General features: G+C 44.4%; 1 protein-coding gene across 1 annotated transcript in view; it reads left to right on the top strand.

Moving 5' to 3' along the window:
- Nucleotides 1–25,348, top strand: part of sorcs3a (sortilin related VPS10 domain containing receptor 3a) — a 257,955-nt gene that overhangs the window by 185,742 nt on the left and 46,865 nt on the right. The window contains exons 10-13 of the mRNA XM_075463343.1: nucleotides 17,056–17,202; nucleotides 21,324–21,426; nucleotides 22,099–22,175; nucleotides 24,451–24,542. Coding sequence (XP_075319458.1) covers nucleotides 17,056–17,202; nucleotides 21,324–21,426; nucleotides 22,099–22,175; nucleotides 24,451–24,542 — 419 coding nt within the window. The remainder of the gene's footprint in view (nucleotides 1–17,055; nucleotides 17,203–21,323; nucleotides 21,427–22,098; nucleotides 22,176–24,450; nucleotides 24,543–25,348) is intronic.

The raw sequence follows: 25,348 nt of genomic DNA, 5'->3' as shown, positions 1-25,348 counted from the left end.
CCGCTCAAGACACAGTCCCGTGAAGATGGCACCGAAGAAGAAGCAGCGTGCGAGCAAGAAGCCGAGGGCAGCTCAGGTCTCCTGCCAATCCAGTCGCGCACCCAGATGTTCCGGACCACCATCCTCCTCCTCCTTCGTCTTCTTCGGTCAATGAGGAGCTGATGGATCTGTAACACTTGGTTCTGATGCTGCTGGAGCAGCAAGACGAGGTCATTACTGTGACGGGGATCCATGTTCACCCCTTGACGTCTGGAGCACAACTGACGAATGCTCGGCAAATCGCGGAGAAAGGCGTTTGTCCGTGCTTACACGCGGTACACACGCTAATGCACGTGATAACAACGCGGTACAGACGCGGAACAAACGTGTTATGACCGTGCTCCACCCGCGATTACCCGCTGATCCTACCGCGTGTAAGCACGTCTTAACCGCGGCCGTAGCACGTCCCAGCACGTTCGTTCCACGTCTGTACCGCGTCTTTACCGCGTGTGTACAACGTGTACCGCGTGTGAATTTCTTACCGCGTGTAACGACGGGTGAAGTACGGCTGTATCGCGTCTCAATCGCGACCTCAAAGCGTCCAACAGCGTCTGCTTCACGGGCAGACAGTTTTGGCCGTGATTCGGCCGCGATATGCCCGTGGAGGACATGTGTGACCGGGCCTTAACCAGGGCTCTCAAGTTTCACGCAATGAGCGTGAGACACACACATTTCAACAAGTTCACACGCTCACACGCCACACATGCCATTTCTCACGCTGAGAAATGATCAACTTCGTCGCACAGAAATTCTAATGGCCTATACTATAAACGAGTCAATGGCAGGTTTCTGTGCGCTCTACAGCTCAGAACTATAGCTCTGGTACAGCTGTCTTGATTTAGCAACCCATCGGCAAATCACAAAATAGAATTTCTCAGCCAATCAGAAAACAGAATTTCTTGTTGCCGGGTGTGAAATAGCTTTCTATCGCAAGCCAAAGCTGCCATATCCACACGTCGAGAGCACGCGCTATATATCTTAACGATCGCGTTCTGTTTCGAGAGCACGCGCTATATATCTTAACGATCGCGTTCTGTTTTCTTATATCACGCGTGGTATAAGGACACCCGTAAAAAGCGCCCCTTACGGGACGCGCTGTATAATGCTTGAGCACGCGTGCCGAAATACACCACGCGTCCTCTAGATGCTCACCTCGTGACTGTAGGGTGTTTTTCTTCCCCAAGATTTTAGCTTCTTGTCTTAAGCCACTGCTTTTAACATCTTTGCGTGCTTAAATTGCCTTGCATGTGTCTTATTATTTTATGCTACATCATTTTAACATGTGTTGGACATTGCTGTCAGTGTTGCAACTGCACACTGCACCTATGTCTTTGTATATTATATATAATAAAACATAATAATCAAGCTGGAACATCCCCTGTGTAAAGGTAAGTTCAGTGTGGCACTTGCCATCTAGAGGATGCGTGGTGTATTTCGGCACGCGTGCTCAAGCATTATACAGCGCGTCCCGTAAGGGGCGCTTTTTACGGGTGTCCTTATACCACGCGTGATATAAGAAAACAGAACGCGATCGTTAAGATATATAGCGCGTGCTCTCGACGTGTGGATATGGCAGCTTTGGCTTGCGATACTATTATGCTCTGAATGCGTGCAGAAGTTGTAGACGAGCTGGAGGTGGAAGAGAACCGTCAGGATCATGAGCAGGTCATATCTTCATTTATTTGAATCTTTTATTAGTTACTATAGTTTTCCTACTCTTTGTAAAAGACCAACACCTGCCGATTAAAGTGTTCGTTTGAGTAGTAGGTCTAAATATTCAGCACACACCCTTTGACATGAGCAACTTAATGAAAAATGAAAAATAAGTAGGAGTGTAATTAGGCTTCCGTGGTTAATTTTTTTCAAAGGTGACTGGTATGAACAGATTCCCAATAAGGCTATCTACAATTGCCAAACTGGTATTAGTTCTGCCGCACTGAAATGCTGATGCAGAGAGGGTTTTTTCCATGGTGGGGCTCAATAAAACCAAGACCAGGAACACGCTGGTTCTGAATGGAACTCTGTCATCCATCATGACTGTGAAAATGGCTGACATTGAGCCATAGTGCTTTAAATGGGAGCCCCCAATATCAGTCATCAAGCATCAAAATCTGCCACAAACACTTACAACACTCATAAACAAACACACACAGAGAGGGACTGCTCAAGGGGCCCATTTGGGGTTATGTTTGTTTTTCTTAATTTAATTTGTCTGTTTTTTTGTTTGTTAAGACTTTGCATACCTAAAACAATTTCTTTTAAAATATAGCAGAATTTAGTGTAAAAGTGAAGATTTGTGATTTTGGTATAAATAAAACAATTTCTTTGTTCTTTAAGTAGCTAGTTTATGGCGATGGGATACTGCAAGGGACCCCCCCCAAAAAAACCCGAAAGAAACCCCCCCCACGCACATGGCCCGGCCCCTGCCCCGCCCGAATCTCACTCCAAGCAAACTTGAAAACTTGAGAGCCCTGCCGTAACGCACAAACATTACCACATTTCAAATCCAAACTTAAAACTCACCTGTTTAAATTAGCCTATGCATTGTGATTACTATTGCACTGTTTTAATTAGCTTTATTTTTTATCTATTTGTTATGTATTTTAAATTGTTTGTTTTTATGTAAGGTGACCTTGAGTGCCTATGAAAGGCGCCTATAAATAAAATGTATTATTATTATTACTCTGGAACCAGAGCATGTGAACGGAGCGGACGGTGGAGCGGAGCGGTGAAATATGGTCAGACCGGAGAGCGGTTTTCAGTTCAAAAGCCGGAGCGAGGATTTCGCTCCGCTCCAGTTCGCTCCGATGCGCTCACAACGTCAATTAAAAATGTCGGATTGTAAAAAAACATTTTTGATTTAATGTAGTCTAGTGTAATAAATTAATAATTAAATAGGAAACGCGGGGCAACATGAATGGAGCGAGATGTTACGTTCACAGCTGGGGACAAGCAGCCACGCGGGCCTTGTTACCCGTAGTAAATGAGGAAGTGAGCAATTCAACTCGAGGGCGCAACGATGTGTTCTATGTGTGGCGGAGCTAGCATTAGTTGCAGAGAGAGTGCGGATAATAAACAGGGAAACGCCCGAACTGTAGGGCCTACAAACGCTATCGAGCGTGGATTGTGTATTTCGTCTGGAGTTTTGGGACACGGGAACGCTCGGAACAGGTCAGGTACCGTGAAGACATATTCCCCTTTCTGATTGTCTGAATTAAGCTGACTGCTCAGGTGCTAGTTCTAACCGTGACCCTCTTTTCCTCTGCTTTGCTTCCGTTTCTGCTGATGCTCTCGCGGCCACACACACACACGCATGCCTCTCCCTCCTCTTGCCTAACCCAGCCTGGGGTCTCTCTTTGCTGTGTCGTGTGATGCATATTTAAGCTGAGTAATCTGGTGGGCTTCGTCCTGACGTGGTAGTTTTCTACCTGGCGCCCAACATTTTCTAAACATTATTTTTTATACGTCAGAGTGGCGATAATTTAACAGCCAGTTAAATAAGACAATACACCGGTCACATCATTAAATCAAACGCTGTGTGTCCCAGGGCCCTGTCATAATTACATGAAGTAAAAATGTCAGAAAATTCCTTCTCCTGAAAATTTGAGCGAGTGTGGAGCGATTTCGCTAGCCTGGGCGAAAGCCGACTGTTGACTCTGTCAAACAGTCTGGGAAAACCCAAGAGGGATCCGTTTCCATGGAGGGCGGGACCTTACCCAGCAACTTAAATTCATTGGAGTAACGGAGTTCCCTTAACCAATCATAATGTTTAGAAATGACGTTGGTTATGCGCCGAGGTTCATGCTTACTCTCGCGAGGCTCTAGCTCGCGAATCACGCTTCCCACATCCGCTTTCATTATACCGGTACCATTTGATAAATCAAACTTTTCCCAAAGCCAGTTGGAAGGAGAGCTACGACATCCTTGCCACCAACAAAATTGACGAGGCATTCCTCTTGCTCTTGTTTTAATTGTGTAATGATCTCCAGAGTTGAGACAATTTCATGGATAGCTTCTAGCGTTCTTCCGTCGCCATGTTTATTTCCGCTGCGGTTGAACTACAATTATATGGACTACAATGGACTCCGCGCGTGAGTTCTGCGTCACCACTCGCAACTGTTTGCTGATTGGCAAAACACTGAGCGAACCGAGGTAGGGGGATTTGGCCAGACTATGTGCGGAGCCAAAATCTTTGGGCGGAAGTACGTAGGATGGCGTCGCCAGGCTACGATTTCGCCTGAGCAGCAGGAAAATTAAGGTGAGCGCGGAGCGTCCTGGCGCAACTTTGAGCGGGGAGCGAATGAGCGAACATCCTCCTGAGCGGGGAGCGGGAATTGCGCTGCGCTCCGCTCCGTTCATATGCTCTGTCTGGAACACACTAACTCTGCTGAACTTGTTGCACTCGGCTTATTCATCCTTTGCAGGATACGGACAGGTTTGAGAAACATTCTGTGGGCGTCCATGACAGCATACATACAGAATATAAAACAGGCTTAATGAGACTCTTTGCTTTGCACCTACGGACTTGTAATGACCTTGTTAGCTTTCTGGATACCTACCGTGCGTGTGTTTTCACTCATGGCAGGTGAGTACATTTCTCTCCCTCCATGCTTCCCAGTGGACTTAGTTTATCACTCCACACTGGCAGGTGTGACGGAGAGCGTGAAGGAAGGAAGTGAGATATTGGCCAGCTGCAGTGGCAGCAGGGTGGTAATTAACAGTGGCGTTGCTCCTCCTGCCCAGCATGTGAATATGTGTACAGGCCTGAGAGAGTGTGCAGATCTTATTTCCATGCATAACTAGTTTGTTTTTACGATGGCCGGGAAAGCTCAACGCACTGCAATTTAAGAAGAAGCCACGCAAACAGTGTCTGCACTGCAAGGGGAGAAAATATCTTTGTTCCTTCGGCTGCAAGAACAGGCAAACAGATCTAAATAAAAAAAATGTGACATGTCAGGGGTAACCCGAAAAGCCCCACGAAGGAGGGACTCTTTTTTTTTCTTTCTGCATTGCAGATAACAGCAGATGAGTTCTAATCCATGCTCTGAACATTTTGACTGATCATTTGAACTGGTTGGCTAATAATAATCAATCAAGATCCATCCATCCATCCATCCATTATCTGCCGCTTCTCCGGGGATCGGGTCGCGGGGGCAGCAGCTTGAGCACAGAAACCCAGACGTCCCTGTCCCCGGCCACTTCCTCCAGCTCTTCTGGGGGGACCCCGAGGCGTTCCCAGGCCAGCCGAGAAACATAGTCTCTCCAACGTGTCCTGGGTCTTCCCCGGGGCCTCTTCCCAGTGGGACGGGCCCGGAACACCTCACCAGGGAGGCGTCCAGGAGGCATCCTAACCAGATGCCCGAGCCACCTCATCTGACTCCTCTCTATGCGGAGGAGCAGCGGTTCTACTCCGAGCCCCTCCCGGATGACCGAGCTTCTCACCCTATCTCTAAGGGAGAGCCCAGACACCCTGCGGAGGAAACTCATTTCGGCCGCTTGTAGGGCTGGGCGATATGGACCAAAAGTCATATCTCGATATATTTGGGTTGAATATCGATATACGATAAATATCCCGATATTTTTTTCCGCAAAGTGAGAGCTGTGAAATTAAATGCTCAGTCAAAGTCAAAGCCAAATACGAGTAGTTTTATTGAAAACTCACTATAAAATGTAAACACTGTATAACAAAGCTCCGTAAGGTGCACATTTAAATAAAAAAAAATATCTTAAATAAAATTAGCCTATAAAATAAAATAGGTAAATCTTTTTCTGAGGGCAGCATTTATATATAAAGAGATAACAAAATAAAGTGCTCAGTTTAAGAAAAACGTTTTTAAACATCAGCTTGAGATTACCTGTTTATTTTTGTTAATTTAATAGCTTATCTGAACAGTCTCAACCAGTTGCCAAGCTGTTTTCATCTCCCAGTCTTGCATGAAGTGAACTGTCACGCTCATATAAGGTTCGCACAGGTTCTGCTTGACCACATATCGCTGGTCAACGCAAAATGGGTGACGTTAGCGAGCCGGTCCGCAACGTTCTGCCTGACTTCACTATACATTTGCGGCAGTGCTTCTCGTGCAAAATAGTTCCGACTGAGAAGCTCGTATCTCGGGCCCAGCTTTTTAATTAGCTCTTTGAACCCGACCTGTTCCACTGTTGCAACAGGGACCATGTCTTTGGCAATGTGAAAGGACACTTGTCGCTTTTCTTCTCATACGGCACACAGCGGGAAAATGAAGCTTGCAGTGAGCTTTGTCAGGTTGGGGACGGCTTGTGCCTGTGGCTGCTGCAGCGTGCAGTTTCACACACTCTTCATATTGCACTTTGTGTCACGTTTTTAAGTGATAAAAAAGATTCGTAGTGCTTCCACCACTGTCTACAATGTGCTTATGGCACTCCCTACTTATAGCTTGGTTTTGTTGCTCGTCTGACAATTTGTATCCGAACCATCTCCAAATGATTGAGCCACTGCTTTTTCTTTTACCAACCAAGGGGCTCTCCTCCGTATGCTCCGCAGGTGTTGTTGCCTTCTCCATGTTTGTTTAAGAGTGCCGGAGTGTTCCTCCCCCTCCCCCCTCTGTGCATGAAAGAGGAGGGGCGGAGCCGGAGCGAGGGAAGCAGTGCAGAGAGCTCTGATCAACGGCTTGCCTGAAGCAAGTATTACAGCGCAAATTTGAACTATATCGATATATGCGATATGGTCTAATTCCATATCTCATTTAAAAATCTATCGATATATCTTAAATATCGATATATCGCCCAGCCCTAGCCGCTTGTATTTGCGATCTCGTTCTTTCGGTCACTACCCACAGCTCGTGACCATAGGTGAGGGTAGGAACATAGACTGACCGGTAAATCGAGAGCTTCGCCTTCTGGCTCAGCTCCTTCTTCACCACGACGGGCCGGTGCAGAGCCCGCATCGGTGCAGGGCCCGCATCACTGCAGACGCCGCACCGATCCGTCTGTCAATCTCCTGTTCCATTCGTCCCTCACTCGTGAACAAGACCCCGAGATACTTGAACTCCTCCACTTGGGGAAGGATCTCTTTACCAACCTGGAGAAAGCATTCCACCCTTTTCCGGCTGAGGACCATGCTCTCATATTTGCAGGTGCTGATTCTCATCCCAGCCGCTTCACACTCGGCTGCGAACCCCTCTAGTGAGAGCTGAAAGTCACGGCCCGACGACGCCAACAGTCCGCAAAAAGCAGAGACCCGATTCTGAGGTCGCCAAAACGGACCCCCTCAACACCCTGGCTGCGCCTAGAAATTCCGTCCATAAAAATTATGAACAAAATCGGTGACAAAGGGCAGCCCTGACGGAGTCCAACCCTCACAGGAAACATGTCCGACTTACTGCCGACAATGCGGACCAAACTCTGACACCGGTCATACAGAGACCGAACAGCCCATATCAAGGAGTCCGGCACTCCATACTCCCGGAGCACCCCCCCACAAGAGTCCCCGAGGGACACGGTCGAACGCCTTCTCCAAGTCCACAAAACCGGTTGGGCGAACTCCCATGCACCCTCCAGGATCCTGCCGAGGGTATAGAGCTGGTCCACTGTTCCACGGCCAGGACGAAAACCACACTGCACCTCCTGAATCCGAGATTAGACTATCCGGCGGATCCTCCTCTCCAGTACCCACGAATAGACCTAAATGCTGAGGAGTGTGATCCCCCTTGGAACACACCCTCCGGTCCCCCTTTTTAAAGAGGGGGACCACCACCCCGATCTGCCAGTCCAGAGGCACTGCCCCCGATGTCCACGCGATGCTGCAGAGGCGTGTCAACCAAGACAGCCCTACAACATCCAGAGCCTTGAGGAACTCAGGACGGACCTCATCCACCCCCGGGGCCTTGCCACCGAGGAGTTTTTTGACCACCTCGGCAACCTCAGCCCCAGAAATGGGAGGCCCCACGTCCGAGCTCCCCAACTCTGCTTCCTCATCGGAGGGCGTGTCGGTAGGATTGAGGAGGCCCTCGAAGTATTCCCCCCACCGACTCACGACGTCCCTAGTTGAGGTCAGCAGAGCCCCGCCCTCACCATACACGGTGTTGACGGTGCACCGCTCCCCCCCCTGAGCCGCCGGATGGTGGACCAGAAACTCCTCGAGGCCGTCCGGAAGTCATTCTCCATGGCCTCCCCGAACTCCTCCCAAGTCCCACTAGCCAAAAAGGCCCGATAGGACTCCTTCTTCAGCTTGACGGCATCCCTCACCACTGGCGTCCACCAGCGGGTTCGAGGGTTGCCGCCACGACAGGCACCGACCACCTTACGGCCACAGCTCCGGTCGGCCGCCTCAACAATGGAGGCACGGAACATGGCCCATTCGGGCTCAATGTCCACCACCTCCCCCGGGACATGGTTGAAGCTCCGCCGGAGGTGGGAGTTGAAACTCCTCCTTACAGGGGATTCCACCAGCCGTTCCCAACAGACCCTCACAATACGTTTGGGCCTGCCAGGTCTGACCGGCTTCCTCCCCCACCAGCGGAGCCAACTCACCACCAGGTGGTGATCAGTTGACAGCTCCGCCCCTCTCTTCACCCGAGTGTCCAGGACATACGGCCGCAAGTCCGACGATATGACCCTAAAGTCGATCATCGAGCTGCGGCCTAGGGTGTCCTGGTGCCAAGTGCACATATGGACACCCTTATGCCTGAACATGGTGTTCGTTATGGACAGTCCGTGACGAGCACAGAAGTCCAATAACAGAACACCACTCTGATTCAGATCGGGGGGGCCGTTCCTCCCAATCACGCCCCTCCAGGTCTCACTGTCATTGCCCATGTGAGCATTGAAGTCCCCCAGCAAGACGAGGGAGTCTCCCGGAGGAGCACTCTCCAGTGCCTCCTCCAGGGACTCCAAAAAGGGTGGGTACTCTGAACTGCTGTTCGGTGCATAAGGACAAACAACAGTCAGGACCCGTCCCCCCACCCTAAGGCGGAGGGAGGCTACCCTCTCGTCTACTGGGGTAAACCCCAATGTACAGGCGCACAGCCGGGGGGCACTAAGTATGCCCACACCTGCTCTACGCCTCTCACCTCGGGCAACTCCAGAGTGGAAGAGAGTCCAACCCCTCTCGAGGAGGCAGGTTCCGGAGCCCAAGCCATGCGTCGAGGTGAGTCCGACTATATCTAGCCGGAACCGCTCAGCCTCGGAATGCAGAGGCGGAATGCGGAATGCGGAATGTTAAAATTAAATTAAAGGAAAACTTATTTAAACATATAACGAGAGTTTCCAGAGACTGTTTAACGCGAGGAATCATTCCCTGCATGCTTTACCCCAACTGAGATGCACTTTGGGGAGACCAGGTCCTGAATCTGTCCAGTTAAAAGGGAGAAATGACAGATTCTGTGCACAGATTCTCTGAGGGAAACATTGGAAACTTTTTACATAAATCACACATCTTCTTACCTTTGTGACTCTGAGCTGGTGTTGCTCTGATTAACAAATCCGGAGAAAACAGACTTTATTTGAAGCCTGTCTGTTTCTCAGCAGCACTTCCTCATATATCTGACGACATAACCATCGCTTTGCAGAGTAAAAGCTGAATATTAAACATTTACTCATTTCCTTACTTCTGCTGTTAAAATCATATCTAAATGTTCCCTTTATCCATCTATACAACACTTTAAGCATGCCAACTGGGGAAGTATTATTTCCTAATGTAAGCAAAGCTGGAAATCCTTTGTCCTCAGGCTTCAGGCAGAGAAGCCGTTGTGCTCCAAACTGAGTTTGTGACTTCCTGAGATGAGTTTCTGCCTGATGAGAGACACCCATGCATCTGTAAAACCTAAATACTGGTTATGTTTTCTACCTACAGCTTTTCTAGTCATGTCAGAACACCAAACTTAACTTTCTTGACAGCAGAAATGAAGATGAAAATAAGATTGTTGAGATGAAAAATATATCCGACCATGTTTGAGTGATGGCTTCTGTCCAGCTTGCAGAAGTGAATTTATCATGTGTCTCAGGCTGTTAGGAGAAAGCGAGCTCCTCTTTAAAAGAGTTCAATTTAATTCTGAGTGTCTGGTGAAAGATCTGATCTCTCCCAAAGCTGTGGCTACTAAGAAGGTCCGGCCCAAACAGTAACCAACAAAACATCTGACTTCCCACCTTTATAGCTAATCACAAGGGCTGGGCAACGATTCAAATTTTTAATCTGTTTCCTTGAATAACTTGCTGGTATCAATTGTGTGTTTTGCCTTTAAGTGATATTTTAGACTGGAACTACTACGGTGAGAAGATAATTCAACTTGGCAGTGTTTACAGATGACTTTGGTTCTGTCGACTCCGCCGTCTGGAAGAACTTTAAAATGAAAATGGCCGAGTAAAAGTTCCGAACCCTTCTCCATGTTTGGTGGATCCGCCGATTACTTTCTTTTCTGGTTCCACAGCAGACAGCAACAGACTTTTACAAAATAAAATAAATAATAAAACCTGCGCTAATGCGCGATAAAATATTTATTAACGTTAAATAATTAACGAGTCAACGCGATAATAACGAGTTAACTCGCCCAGCACTACTAATCAAATTTAATGAAAATAAATTACATCGTGACAATGTTCAACAGCAGAATGATCAGTTTTCCATATCTATGAAGGGTGAGAGATAAGGGAGGGTTAGTTCACGATAGCGTCAGTGTGCTCCACTCCCGCTTTACATTGAAAAACATCAGATACGAAGTGAAATGACCTGAAAGTATCTGAGCAGGAGCCTCGATGATAAGAAAACACCAAGAAGTTTGGTCAGGTTCTCATTCAATGTGATCCTTTTTTCCTACTAAGATGCAGAGGTGGGTAGAGTAGCCAAAAATTGTACTCAAGTAAAAGTACTGTTACTTTAGAATAATATGACTCAAGTAATAGTAAAAAGTAGGCATCCAAATAATTACTTGAGTAAGAGTAAAAAAGTGCTAGGTGAAAAAACTACTCAAGTACTGAGTAACTGTTGAGTAACGTCTGATTTATTTGTTAACACAAGCATTCAATCAGACAGATAAAAATACAAAATAATCATCTTTAGACAAATTAGAGTTCATCCAATTGATAAAATAAATTAAAATTAATTAATTACAAAATAGCTTAAATTAAAATAATGCAGGTAAATTCAGGAACTTCAATAAAAAATAAAGGAGAAATGTTTAAAACATATATAACCCATATGTAACCTAAAAAACAAACATTCGCCTATCCACGGGGGAAACGAATTTAGGAAACTTACCGCTTCAAGTTTGATCAAGTTAGATGTTGAGTTTCTGAATGCTGAAATGTTTGTTTTCGTTGACACAGAAGACACATAATGTAGCTGCTGTTTCCCACTCTTTGTAAGGTAAACATGCTTTCAGTATGAGGCCTCGTCTGTGTCTTCATTTCCGACCGTTGATTCTGACATTTTTCATCTATTTCTTTTTTTTGTTTGCTATGACTGTAAACTGTAAAGCTAACCCGCCCTGCCGCTGAGATTGAGTATGGTCACGTGACGAGACTGCACGGCTACGTTTGATTGGTGAAACACAGTCACATGGTAGAGCCTTTGGCAGAAGTCTCTCTCTCTGTCAAAATAAAACATTAAAATGAGGCGTATGCGGGGGGATAAAAATAATGAGGCGTAGAATACCAAAGAGGTAAGAAGAAAAGTAACCAGCTCATTGTAGCCTAATGTAGCGGAGTAAGTTTCTTCTGCACAAATCTACTCAAGTAAAAGTAAAAAGTATAGAGATTTAAAACTACTCCTAGAAGTATATTTTTTTCAAAAACTTACTCAAGTAAATGTAACTCATTACTACCCACCTCTGGTAAGATGTAAGTCATTTCTCCATGTTTCCTCAACCTCATTATGTTTTCCACTGATATCACAGTCCCATCAACCACCTCCTTGGTTGTCAAACAGTCGAAAATGTTAATAAGCAGCTCCGATATCTGTTTGTAGGAATGCGTCCTCTTCAGTCAGTGTTAAACACTCGACTGCCGTGCAGTGGGAGGCATTCATCACACTGCTCCACTCTTCTCAATCTGAGCCCAACAACAGAAGATACACCTCTGTCTCAGACCCATTACACAGGGGAGGATATAAGCTGTGGTGGACCTAATTTATTGTTGTTAAATCCCTGACAAACTGCAAATCACTCATCTGTTGTTAGAGTGAGAGAATGCAGCTTCAGTCCATCAGGAGACAGCAAAGAATGTGAGTGTTGTTCTGTTCCTCCACTTAAGAGTCATGTCTCTTTTCAGAGGGCCTCTATGCTTCTCCCCCCCAAAAAAAATCAATCATTCTCTCTCCACACAGAAAATTGTGCAATTATCTCCTAAATTAGAGAGATTTTCTTTTTTTTTTTTTTTTACTCAGACTGGATAAGAGCAATTTCTGTAATCACAAGCCTTTGTTGTGCAAACTACTTTCAGGTGACATCAGGGCTCTACATCACCATTAGACTTCCTGCCTGAGAGATGCTTTAGCAGGTGGCTCTTGATTGGCTGAGGTTCAGTGTATCAACAACCATTTGTCTCTCTCACACATTGCTGTAAAGAGCTTCGGATGATTGATTGAAGACATGAAGTGGGTTGTTGTCCTGGAGAGAATTAGATGCAGACACCAGTGATGATCTTACTCTTCATGCCTGCGCTTTCCTGGCAGCATCCTTAAATGCACAAAGGCGTAACTCAGCAAATGAGTCATAAAATATAGAGTTGAATCATATCGCTTTTAATAATTGGTGATTCTCTGCGGATCAGTTAGTCCCTTCAATGAAATCCTTTCCAGTCCTGCAACCACCTTATAATCTCAAGAAGAATTTTTAAATGGGCCTTATTCATCTGCAGCCAGTGTTCAGTTCAATTACAGGCTGCTCTCTACAACAACAGCAACAAGGTGATGGATGAGGGAGCTGTCACACGGTGGTCACACGGTTGCGCTGCTAAATGTGTGTTTTGACGTGGCAGATTTATTTCAGAGTAAAAGGAGAAACTCTTAGTGGTTTTGGCCCATATAATTCAGGTATAAAGCTACTATAATATCTAAATGTAAACAATGAACAAATTAATCCATATTTAAGCACTCTATAACCATAGCAACTACAACAGTCATCTATTTGTGATGCAATGAGGACATGTGATGAGGCCTCAGACATTCTGAACTTTCTGACTGCTCCTGAAGACTTTGTGGGAACATATGTGCGTCAGAAAGGTAGAGTAGAAGGAACCCCATGCATTCAACACTGAAATCAAGGGCTTTTGACCAATTTTATGACAATTTAGAATTAAGAATATGTTGGTGTGGGAGGCTGGAGGTCACATGACTGCCATCCAGCAGATGTTGTGTCCTGTTCATGTTATGCCCCTGAAAATAGAGGATAAATAATTATAAGAGTGATGTTTCCTCAGCAAACAAAGTGCACAAACAACACCATGATACACCACACGGATGCTGAACCACGGCCAACAGGATGGTAGACACGCGCAGCGCCACCAATCACGTGTCCATGAGGAAGCGGGGACCCGCTCACACGCACACTCTCCAACAATGGGCAAACTTAGCCCTAAGTTACTGAAAACATGCCAGCAACCCACACAACTGTGCGCACAACCCCCCAACATACCTGAAAATAGGGGAGAAATAATCATACGAGCGGTGCTTCCTCAGCAAGGATTTTACTCGAATGAGGAAAATAAAAATGGAGAATCTGTTTCTGGAGGAAACCGTTGCAGAGAGTCCGCATTGTACGGATTTAGAGCCAGTTTCGAAACTAAGTTACAAACAAATAATCAACAAATATGTTGGACGTGACCCGTATCTCATGAAGATGAGTGACTTTTCGGCACCACCTAAAGATTTGCCGACAATCGAGTCTGTTGACATCACAAACTATCTGGTCCTTCAGACATCCTACTGCACCAAACAGCAGATGAAAGCACATAAAAGTCTGGAGGCATATCATTATATCATTTTTAGTCAGCGGGTGGGTCCACAACCTCGGTACCAAACAGCTCCACGATGGTTATCGTTTGGTCTTCGCCAGGGTGAGTGTTTGTTCTTATGTTGTTTTACGTGTTAAGATGCTAGCAGCTAGCAGCTAGCAGTAGCGGCTATAATATCAACAAACATGCAACACATCTTTAACGACGACGTTAGCCTGACAGTCCTTTATGTTTCATGGTAAACCACTCTCAAACCACCACCGGCAACTTCATAATCATTACTAAGTAAATGAGCATTTAACGACAAACTAAAGCTATCTAAACACAGCCACAAAAACCAAGTTAGCGAGCTAACATGCCTCTGACGAAGTGGCTGCTGCAGACATTAGCAGTCGCTGCTCCTCCCGACCGATGACGTAGGTTTAAAATCCACTTTTTACGGCGTTGTTCTGTGAGCTTTTTACATTTCTCACCGTTGTGAACGACTATCTTCGGTAATCTAAAAAAAAAAAACTTTTCCTTTTCTCGGTTAGAACGATTAGAGCAACCGTAAACCACACAAAAAGGGCATTTTTTTCAGACGGCAGATCCTCAGTTCACTTCCTGCCCTCCATCTGAATTTCCCGCTCTCACGATGCAGCAATCTGACGTCACGTGAAAGCAACCTATTCTCCAGTTGATCACGCGACAAAAGCAATTGATCACAGATTGCACGAGCAAGGCCACTCTGCAGAAAAAAATGGCCACTCAGGCAAAAAACTCAGATCAATCGAGAAACAACAAAGTATGCGATATAAAATAAACACTTATTATTTTAGATGTTTTTAATCAATCCCACTTAATACGATTTATGAACTTATTTAACTTTTTAATCCCACAGATTTTTAATATTACAACGACCCATGAAATTACTTCTCTCTCTTAACACAAAATATGTTTTTTTTTTTAGGGTGTCGCATTCAAACCTGTTCTCTCTACGTTTTATTCAATTCTAAATTCAATTCAACCCCCATCCCATCTGCAAAATACACAAACACAATGCAGAAGACAACTGGACTTCTTTTGTTGGTTTTAGGATCACATGCAGACACGACAGAAAGCTACCATCAAAAAACATCATTTATGTTAAGTTATGTGTCACATACAGTATGATAAAGAATTAGTTTATCAGATTAAATATAGTTAATTTAATTCTACGTGTTTCATGTTGTTAATTGTTTTTAGTTCGCACCCTTATAACTTCGGATTTGTTGGTTTTAAAGGGGATGTTGGTGGCATTTCTCAGCCAAAGAACCCTGATAAACTCAATCCATGCTGACATTTTGGCACTGAAGCTACTTGTCAATTAGCACCTTGCCATTGAACAAAATGGACCTCAGGAAACAAGTAACATGGTCTGTAAGGAGGTTGGAAAGAGGGAGGGGGACGTGAAGCAAATAACTGTTTGGTTTAAGGTTAGGAAAATATGGTTTAGCATTAAAACACATAATAAAATACGAATGGGTCGGATCAGACGGTCCAATTTTTTTGCCAGAGTCAGATTGTATCCAGATTTATTTAACAAAGTCTGGAAAGCAAGAAAAACCTTGACATTCAGCATCATATTTTCTATCTTGGATCAAACCTCATTTGGAGGTCCTTTGAAGTGTGATCTGATCACATCTCTACAGAAACAAAGAGAGTGGACAGAACCTGAAACTACCTTCTAACTGCACTTTGGGAGTACAGAACCAACAGTTTAGTTCATGGTTACTGGCGCCATCACCACAGCAACCCGTGCAGATAGTACGGTCATACAAATCTGATCTGGTTACCTGCTAAGATCACAGAAATGACTTAAGCAAGTCAATAATGAACAGAGCTGAATACAGTATCAGCACATGGAGATTATCTATACGGTGCACTGTAACATTTTCACAGTTTGTTTTTTAGTATCAATCCTCTGATTGGCTTGTTTCATTAGTGACAGAAGTTACTAAAAGCAGCAGGCTGTTGCTTTCTTTGCTCACACACGCTGCAGCACAGCGATCACACCTTTATTTTCTGTTCCGTTTCCTCTCACTTGCTACAAAAAGCAGAAACTCCAACTGCACACGGCCTGAAAATCTGCAAATTTCTGAGAAACCTGTGCTGTGGAACAGAAACCTGTGCCCGTGTCCTTCACTGAGTCGTAAAGAAGTGTGTGTAGGTGTGATTGATGGACGAGGTGAAATGTAGGCTGGTGGGCCTGCACAGTTGTCAGGTGTGTGTGTGTGTATGTGAGTGTGAGTGTGAGAGTATGTGGAGGCGATAAATAATAACTGCAGCGATTGACAGGCCGGCTTGGATAAGGAAAGGAGGACCCTCATTAGCCGCATCCATCCTGAGCGCCATGTTACTATGACGATGTCAAATGTGCTGCCTATTAGTGCCACTTATAGAGACGTGCCCCTTCAGGGAGGGAAGTGGAGCTATGGTAACTATTTAGAGGGACTCTGTCTTTTCAATTGTATAACACGCTTTGGTTTGGCTGAGGGATGGGTCTAATCCCTGAGACAGGACAATCTGAGGGGATGGGTGTGTTGTTGTGTCAGGGTGTTGTTTGTGTTTATGGTGCCAGAACACAGGGAACTCATTATATTTGTGGGGTCTTCCAGCTTTTTGAGAACTAAATTGCTTGAGTTGACGAGCTGAAATGAAACTTGGAGCAAGTTAGGATTTGCTCTTCTGTGATTCGGCAGAGAGAAAACAGAAGTGTGGCTTCATACGGTCACCGTTTTGTCCAGAATACCGAGACACAAGAATGTAATTACAGACAGCACTTAGCACAGTGCAAGAACCTGCAGCCGGCTGTGCTGATGGAGTCTGCGAGATTGTCAGCCACAGAGGGAGAAGATAAGCATGCCATTTGCATTTAACTGGTGTTGTGAAGATTGCTGCTGCAATACACAAAATGCCTCTTCAGATGAGAGTGCGGGGTATGCTGTTTCATCACAACTGAGAACCGAACAGTTCTGGGAGTTGGGAGGAGTGTTAGATGTAAAACGCTCCCTGCTGGTTTGCATATAAAATATACAGATGAAATTTGAACTGCTATGTGTCTGTGTTCATCAGGTGGCTGGAATTAAAGGCATGCTAATCGCTAACAAGAGGCAAGACAACCAGGTGAAGACTTACATCACCTACAATAAAGGCCGGGACTGGAGGCTCCTGCAGGCCCCTGCTGCTGACCTGGATGGGAATGACATCCACTGCATACTGGTGAGATTCTGGACTTTTTATTTACTGTGGTTCAAACCCTGATTCTGCTTATGTCTACAGGGAGGTGATGTAATGCCATGTGAACCATATCAGTCATAATTACTTAAGATTAACCGCGTGACCCTCGCTGTACGGGTTACAAGTTACAATTAAAGGCTAATCGAGTGGTTTATGATGCCTCATTATTATAAGAAGTAATTATGTTCTTTTCTTTTTCTGTTTGTGTTTCAGTGAAAATGTGATTTTGGTCAGTCAGTCAGACATTATTAGCTCCTTCTTTGGTTTACTTACCTCCATCATGCCTTAATTTGCCCTCTCGGTATCACAGTGGGGAGTTCTTGTCTGAACCACCTTTGCTGAACTTTACAACCACACCGACTCGTGGCCCTGACGACCACAGGCGCTTCATAAAACATATTTCTACTGCATAGATTTTAAAGCACCAGGACAAATTTCTTTGACTTGTGTCTGAGATTAAAGAGGATAAGACACTGGTATCACTCCTCTACTTTGAAATGTTTAGCACTCCAAGACCCACCTCAGGGATTCAAATAATCTCAAAAGTGCTGCTTCCTCTGCAGGGCAGTGAGATAAACTCAGCCCGTGTTCAACCCCAGGTCCCTGCAGTGGCTGCAGAAGGGACCTCTCAAAAGGTCCTCAAAAGAATTCAGCTTGTGTTTTGAATTTTTTGAAAAGCAAAAGTGCATTAAAGCTGCATTTTATATGATGGCCAGGAGGGAGGAAGAAAATAACTCTTCATCTCACTCGATTTGTGATAGGTTCTCTGTTAGTAGCTTCACACAGTCTTCATTAGTTATAATCCCATTTAGGGTAATACAGACAACCTTCTGCTTCATGAGTCCTTACTAACCTGGAGTTCATCGCTTTTTTACTTTATCTTCATATTATTTTTATAATTGTAACATGTTTTTCTTATACTTATTTGGTGGGGGGGAAGAGGGGAGGGGAGGGAGAATAGGGAGGAAAAGTTTGCTTTGTTGCATGTATTAATGCCTTGTTTGACTTGTATGTAATTCGCAAACAAAAACTAATAAACACATGCATAAAAAAAAACAAAAAAAAAAAAAAAAAACCTGGAGTTCATCATTTCCACTCAGACCCACGACTCGCTCGTAAAGTCCAGCTCAAAGCAGCAAGATGCTGACAGCTGTATTTCATAAGTTAAAGTTTTGAAAAATAAATCCAGAAAATCTTTAAAGACACATTTATCCTGAAGTTAAAGGTAAATATAAGATTATGCTTTAAAGTACTAACAATACATTTCATGGATGCTGTGATTAAAACTGACTTTGAGTAAAAACATCACTTTGCTTTGTTATTTTCCCTCCTAAAACTAATAGATGAAGTAAACCCTACAAATGTCAAGACATTTTAAGGAAGTATCCACTGCCGTCGTGTTAAATCGTGCACATACACAGCAATAGTCCAACTGTTTACCTCATCTCTATAAAACAATACTCAGATTATGATGTGTGCGTGAATTAAAGATGGGGTGTTCCATTCATATCTCTGTACGATGCAGCAGTATGTGCACCCAAAGTTTTAATAACATCCAAATCACTTTAAAACACAGAGCGTGAGCCTTCTTTTTACTGCAGCGCTCTTCTTCTGCACTGAACTCTGGCAGAGACTCTGTGACAGAAAACAAGTCCAAAACAAGTGACTGTGTTCTTAAACAAGCCCAGAGTGGCTGATCACGGACCGGAGCCCAGAGCATGTGCTGTGGAGCCGCAGCGTGTCACGAGGTGCCACGACAACTCCAGTAGGACGGCGTGATAGTGTGATTCAGGCGTATACTAGTCTACATAATGTGAGTAAGATCCACATTCTCCACAATGAATTACAGATTTCCCTGAATATCAGCTTAATAGTGTTAAGAGATTTTCCCGTGCACGTAAAAGCAGCCACAGCTCAGGTAAATGTTGATTTAAAAGGTCAACATAGTGAACGAGGGATGGACATAGTTGAAAATAAGAAAAGGAAACATTATTGTGTCTTTCAATGAGTCTGTAAGATGCTGTACATCTAAGGAGGTTGGATGAAAACATCTAACATCAAACGTACAAATCACTTAAATTACATCCTGGCACATCAACAGCTCACAGGTTCTTCTCTGAGAACATCAGTGGGAATAAACCAAGCAGCACCCTGGGATGCTAATGGTGGTGAAAACAGCCTGTTTTCTGGGTGCAGCAGCTGCCCTCTGCAGCAGTGACAACATGTTTCTGACTGAAAAGATAAAGAGATAAAGACAGAACTGCTGATGGGATAATCAAAACCATTTACCCGAAAAGGTTTTGTGTTTGCATGAAGTCAAACTCCAAAACAAGGGCCCTCATCTCATTGGAAGACATAAAGAGGCACAGTCACCCGCCTGCAGACCGCTGTAATGTTGCGTCAGATACTCCAATCAAAGCTGATGTTTATACGACAAGATCTGTGTCAAATGCTGCAATTCACTGTAATTTGTCATGAAACTTCATTTAAAAAAAAAAAAACTTTTGCATCAAGAAAATCCAGGTTCACACATATGGACGAGTTCTCTCCGAGACATTTTATAACCACATCTGGTTCCAGGAAATAGATCCGACAACCTCTGGATCCCAACACACTTTGCTCCAGCATTTTAAATCATTTAGGAGGGAGATTCCTTCACTTTGATAAAATAAGTCAAGAAAAATCAGCTCCAGAATGTGAATTTGTGATAAGAATATGAGGAAAACCAGTCGATAATCAGTATAATCTCACTGCTACAAAGTGGGGATCACTGAATCAGTTAAGAGGCTGAAGAGCTGCTGAACGATAGTTATTCAAAAACCAAAAACCAATACTTCCCACCCTCCCCCAAGTCTGTGTTTTTAATGAAAAAAGATCATCTTGTTTAGTCTCATTATATCCTGGTTATGACTGAGTAATATCATCTTTGCTAAAGAATCACTGAGGAAGCAGAAGCTACATTTAGCATGAACATGGGACTTTGGCTTGTATTAGTAATGTTAATTAAATAAACAGAAGTTAAAAGGCTTTATTGGTGACTCCCTGCAAGTTACATTAAAACCCAAACTGTGATGGCAGATGCTCAACCTTACAAAGCAAAGCCCTAGCTCCAAAGTGAGGCTCAGATGCCATAAGTTTTGTTTTTTTCATCCATTCTTCCTTTGCTTTAAAAAGAAAAATGATCCGGAGGATAAGCAACTCCTCTCCTGAGCGGCTGGGCTCTCACGGTGTCACAGAGGGGCAGCTTCAACAGAAGCTCATTTCAGCCACTTTTATTTGCCACCTCTTTCTTTCGGTCGCTACCTGCAGCTTGTGATCGTTCCCATAAACATCCATTTCCCCTTTCGATAAGATCTGGTCTGCCTCGACCTGTTGTGGTGGCGGGAGAGCAGATGAGAAAAGGAGGCCGGCTCGGTACCAGTGAGGCAGATCCAGCTCAACTCTGCTCCCTGCTCATTAGACAGCCTCCCTCTGACTGTTAGGAGGGATCATGTCGGAGACATTAGGAGGACTTCGTGCTGTGATTTCAGGGCCATGCCGTGTGGCTCCCAGGTTCCCTGTGACTGCGCATTCATGTGACATTTTAATTACTGCTGTAGATTCCTTTTGATTACCCTGTTCAGTCCCACTGCTTTGGTGTCCTACACCAGTGACACGCTGTCTGCCGCTCAGATGAAAGCAGACGCCTTTTTTCTGCTCTGTGAACAATTGTAATTGTATTTTCTTGTGTGCATGCCTTCGAGGCTTGGCTTCATATTCTAATGTAAATCCCATTGCTCTTTGTATTAATGACAGATTAAATGCTATGAGCGAAACTTGTGAAGGCCCGATTAGTTCTCTTTTAGGGAATAATGAATGTAGCTTTGTTGTTGTTTGTTTTTCATGTTTTTCTGACCAGATCATTTTTAAACACACATGGGCCGTCCTCCTTTATTCTCTTATTCGATCAGCTGGTGCGCAGCAAGATGGATTTATCATGTTTTCAACAAATATAATCACAAGTCCCCATTTAAACTGACGTGTCCACTTAAAAGAGTTCACACTGAAATCCTTTGATTCAAATCAGCGTGCACTTAGATTGTTTTTTTTTAAATCTTTTTCAGCCTTTTTGCTCCCTTCATCTTCAACTGCAAACGTCAGAGAACCCTTATGTGTCGGGGACGATCTCCACCAAGAGTTCTGCGCCTGGGATCATTGTTGCCACAGGTGTGTAGAACCAACTGAACAAAGTCTCTGATCTGTCTGTGGCTGCAGATGCAGATGCAGGAGAAGAAAGAGACCAAACAGATGTGTTAGCACCAGTTTCTGACATTTCTCCAGGGGCGTGTTTTGTCTTTGGTTTGTAAAAATGCTGCATACACACACGTCTTCGCTGTCCAGCTCCCACAGTGTGTATTCATGTGCTCGAGACTTTGCTTTGGCACCGCAGTTCACTTTGCCCGCTGCGCCTTTTTAAGACATCAGCTGGTGCAGAGATCGCCTCACAAACATGACAAACAGCATCCAGATCAAACACGTGTCTATTTACGGAGCCGTGGCCAAGACGGAGGAGCGGATCAGCGCAGGAAAGCGGCTCGCTAGATGCACTTTGGCAGGAAAAATCTTTGTTTCTGTAACACTGCCAGAGTGGCGGAAGCCTCCTCCACATTAAATTACAGTTCATATGACTGAAACGGGCATCTGTAGAAATTAAGCGGGGGTATTGTCTGTATTATCGGATTAAAGGACAGCAAGCTGATCTGGGAATCGAGCCAATACAACTTAAATCAACGGTTTGGTGCAACTGGAAGCTTTTATGTAAAACCCATGGAGCATTTTATCTGTGTGACCCCTTTGTGCTTCTGCTTGTCACATATTCTTGTATCGTTTCCACTGCAGGAAATATTGGACCGGAGCTGTCTTACAACAACGTTGGCATGTTCATATCATCGGATGCAGGCAACAGCTGGACACCGGTGAGATTCACACCCCGATTTACACCAGTGACTGACAGGCCTTTGCAGCCGTTTGGGACTTTGACAGTTGCTGTTAAACATGTGGGTTAGGTTTAGTAAATATGTTCACAGATTAATGCAGCACACCCCTTTTAGTATTGTGCACACTGGCTCACAATTTGCAGTTTTTTGTTTTTTTTATTGAGATCCTGGAATAGAGCAGGGCTCCTGTCAAATGTAAATAATCTTTCCGTGGCCATTATGACGACCTTTAGTCAATTTTGTTAGCAATAGCTTGTAAGCTAACAGGTGCTGACTGTCAAAATCAAGAAGTTGGGCTGTGTTCGAAACCGCCTACTACATACTACATACTTGAAAACGGCATTCTCATCTATCAGACAGTATGCAGAGCGTTTACACACAGTGCACTTCACTCCTGCCCGAGCCGAAATCAGCCGGCCTGAAAAGCTGATTTCGCTTAAGCTATAAACTCTGTAAATATATAACTTAAGCAACATTTGACACATTTTCAGGCGAGAAAGTAGTCATTTAGACCCCCAAGGTGTTGAAAATCTGACAAAATACCGGCTATTTACAATTTTGTTCCCACGAATTCGCCGCTAGTAAAGCTAGCCGCAGTGAGCAACGCTTCCGGTTATGCCGTTTTGACTGCTCTCGTCCCGTTAACGGAATTTGACCGTTCAAATGGCGATGGGCGACGTCACGTTACGTTGCATCTTGGGTAGTTTGAGTGTGACAAGTAACCTCATGATGAATACTCAACATTTCGGCGAATCTAGTATGCATCTAGTGTACATCCGGGAACTTAAAAAAGTATGACTAGTAGGAATAGTAGGAGAAGTAGGCGGTTTCGAACACAGCCTTGGTCTATCTGTTTATAAATACAGTCCAATGGAAGCCAATTAGGATCCAGTTCACTCTAGTACAATTATAAACCAGTCACATTAAGTTCCAAATTGGTCCAATTCACACGGAGCCACTTAATAAAAAGATGATTTCATAACTAAGAAAACCAACAGATTGCTCCAAAACTTTTCCATCTGACCCCATCCTGAGCGTGCACAGGCCTGAAGCAGCATTGTTGGTGTGTGGATTGTCAGCATAGAGTTTGGCAGCTTTCAGCGTATTTCCTTAAACTACTCGGTGGTCTGGTGGGACTCGTGGTCAGATGCTTCAGGCTCAGATAGGAGCAGAGCAAACTAACCCTCCTTCCCCCAGTTCTTTATGTACATTCCCACCATGCATCTGGTCTAAATAACTGACTGTGACTCATTTAATCCATAAGAATTATTTCCATTATAATATGATTACAATGACTTTGGAATTGATACAGCCGCTGAAAACCATGGCTTTGTGTGGGCTCATATTTACTAACAGCTTTGAGTTCTTTCAAATATGTAGAGTTCTTAAAAGCTAGTTTCCTGATGAAGCATTAACAGGTTAATTAATAAACTTCTTGTAAAGACGGGACCCTCACTTTATGCAAACAGATACGTGTAAACAAGCCCAACTCTGCAGGCTGGACAGATGGCGTCACACAAACATTTTCCTGCTTGTTTTGAGTAATGAGAATCCTTCCTTTTCTAGTCTCAGTTGTGATCTTTACGAACATGCAATGTATGAAAGAGGCCAGCGTGCCGTCTCAGACTGATTTATGAGCCTTGAGTTCAGCATTTGGCGGTTGCTAACAGTTGGTTCGAGTCTCACTAGGCACCTGTAGTAAATATGAGGGATGGTCGCCGAGCCGATGTGGAGATGAATGATGAAGAATTCTGCTGACACAGACTTAATCGAACAAAGAAACCTTTATTGCAGTCATCAGGTCCGTCTCGAATTTACAGAAAAGATGCATCAGTCTGGAGAGAGAGTAGCTCAATGGTTCGAATGGAATTCTCTCTGATTTTTCAGGGGCGGAAAGTTCTTTTTATGGGAGATGCTCAAGGTCCTTTCTTCTCCAGGCATCTAGCCAAGAGACAATGTCCACGGACTACATGCCTTTGGAATGTATTTTTCCTCCGAATCTCCTTATTTGACTATATGCTATCTCTGGTTGGAACACATGCACCCAGTGGCCCCCACCAGCCCAGAGCATATGCACCCAGTGAACTGAGAAAAGGCCCTTCTCAACTGTCTTGAGTATCAGACACCTCACACCTTACTGAAACCTTCTGTATTGTTAGCATTGCATTTTATTTCATATGTTAGGAAGTGATATGTGTTGTACTATCATTTGCATGCTGTATTTTCTGATACTGTCTCTTGTGTGTCTGTTTAGATTTTTGAAGAAGAACACAATATCTGGTTTTTGGACAGAGGAGGAGCCCTTGTTGCTGTGAAACAGCCATCTGTGCCAACCAGACATTTGTGGTACGTCCAATTTAAAGAACTTTCTTGGACCCGTTTCCTTTGTTAAATTGCTTTTCCAATTTTCTCATGGCTATTCTAAGGTTGAATCAGCCTTTATTGTCCAAGAAAAGAGCATAAATGTGACACTTGATCCATTTACTGATGCACTTTTACTGTGGTGTTTGCAAAAAAAAAAGTCACAGGCAATCTAATTTAAGGGAAGTTTTTTTTCAAGCTACTTATCATTAGCAGCCAACAGTCAGGGCCCCCACCCCCTCTTTTAAGTGTTTTCATTAACACGTTGCCTTCCTCTCGCCAAATCGGCTGCTTTGCGCTTTGCCTCACTGCAGGCTAATCCAACTGAGACCAGATCTGTTCTCCAGTCGCTTTTGCAACAATTTCTGAAATTAGTTTTAAAAGCAGTGAAGTGTGGCTTGTTGGCTTTTTGTCTCCCACCCAGTTACAGTGGGATGGCAGAAGCGTACCTCCACAGCCACTGCACAACAGCGGAGGAATAGTGCGTTTTTCAGAGTTCAGGTGAACTCTCCTGCTGTCTGAATCGTAACCACAGGTGCACATAAGTGCTGTTAGCCAGGCGATGGCAGTAATTTGAGGCAACGCGGGGGGATTTACTTTCTCGGGCCTCGGCAGTGTTTCAACCCTTGTCACACTCAGGTTCCTCGAGTTGTTCTCACGCCAGCACTGATGTTGATAAGCTGTCAGAATCGGTGGAGCTCAGGACCCAATGATGAAAGCTGTCCAGGTTTTTTTGCTGTCTTGTTTTTACTGTGTTCCACTCTGCTCTTGTATTTTCCACCTCGGTGTCA

The sequence above is a fragment of the Odontesthes bonariensis genome, chromosome 4, assembly GCF_027942865.1.
Source record: "Odontesthes bonariensis isolate fOdoBon6 chromosome 4, fOdoBon6.hap1, whole genome shotgun sequence".
Classification (NCBI taxonomy): Eukaryota; Metazoa; Chordata; class Actinopteri; order Atheriniformes; family Atherinopsidae; genus Odontesthes; species Odontesthes bonariensis.
The sequence above is the reverse complement of the archived record's forward strand: the minus strand, read 5'-3'. Positions and strand labels throughout refer to the sequence as shown.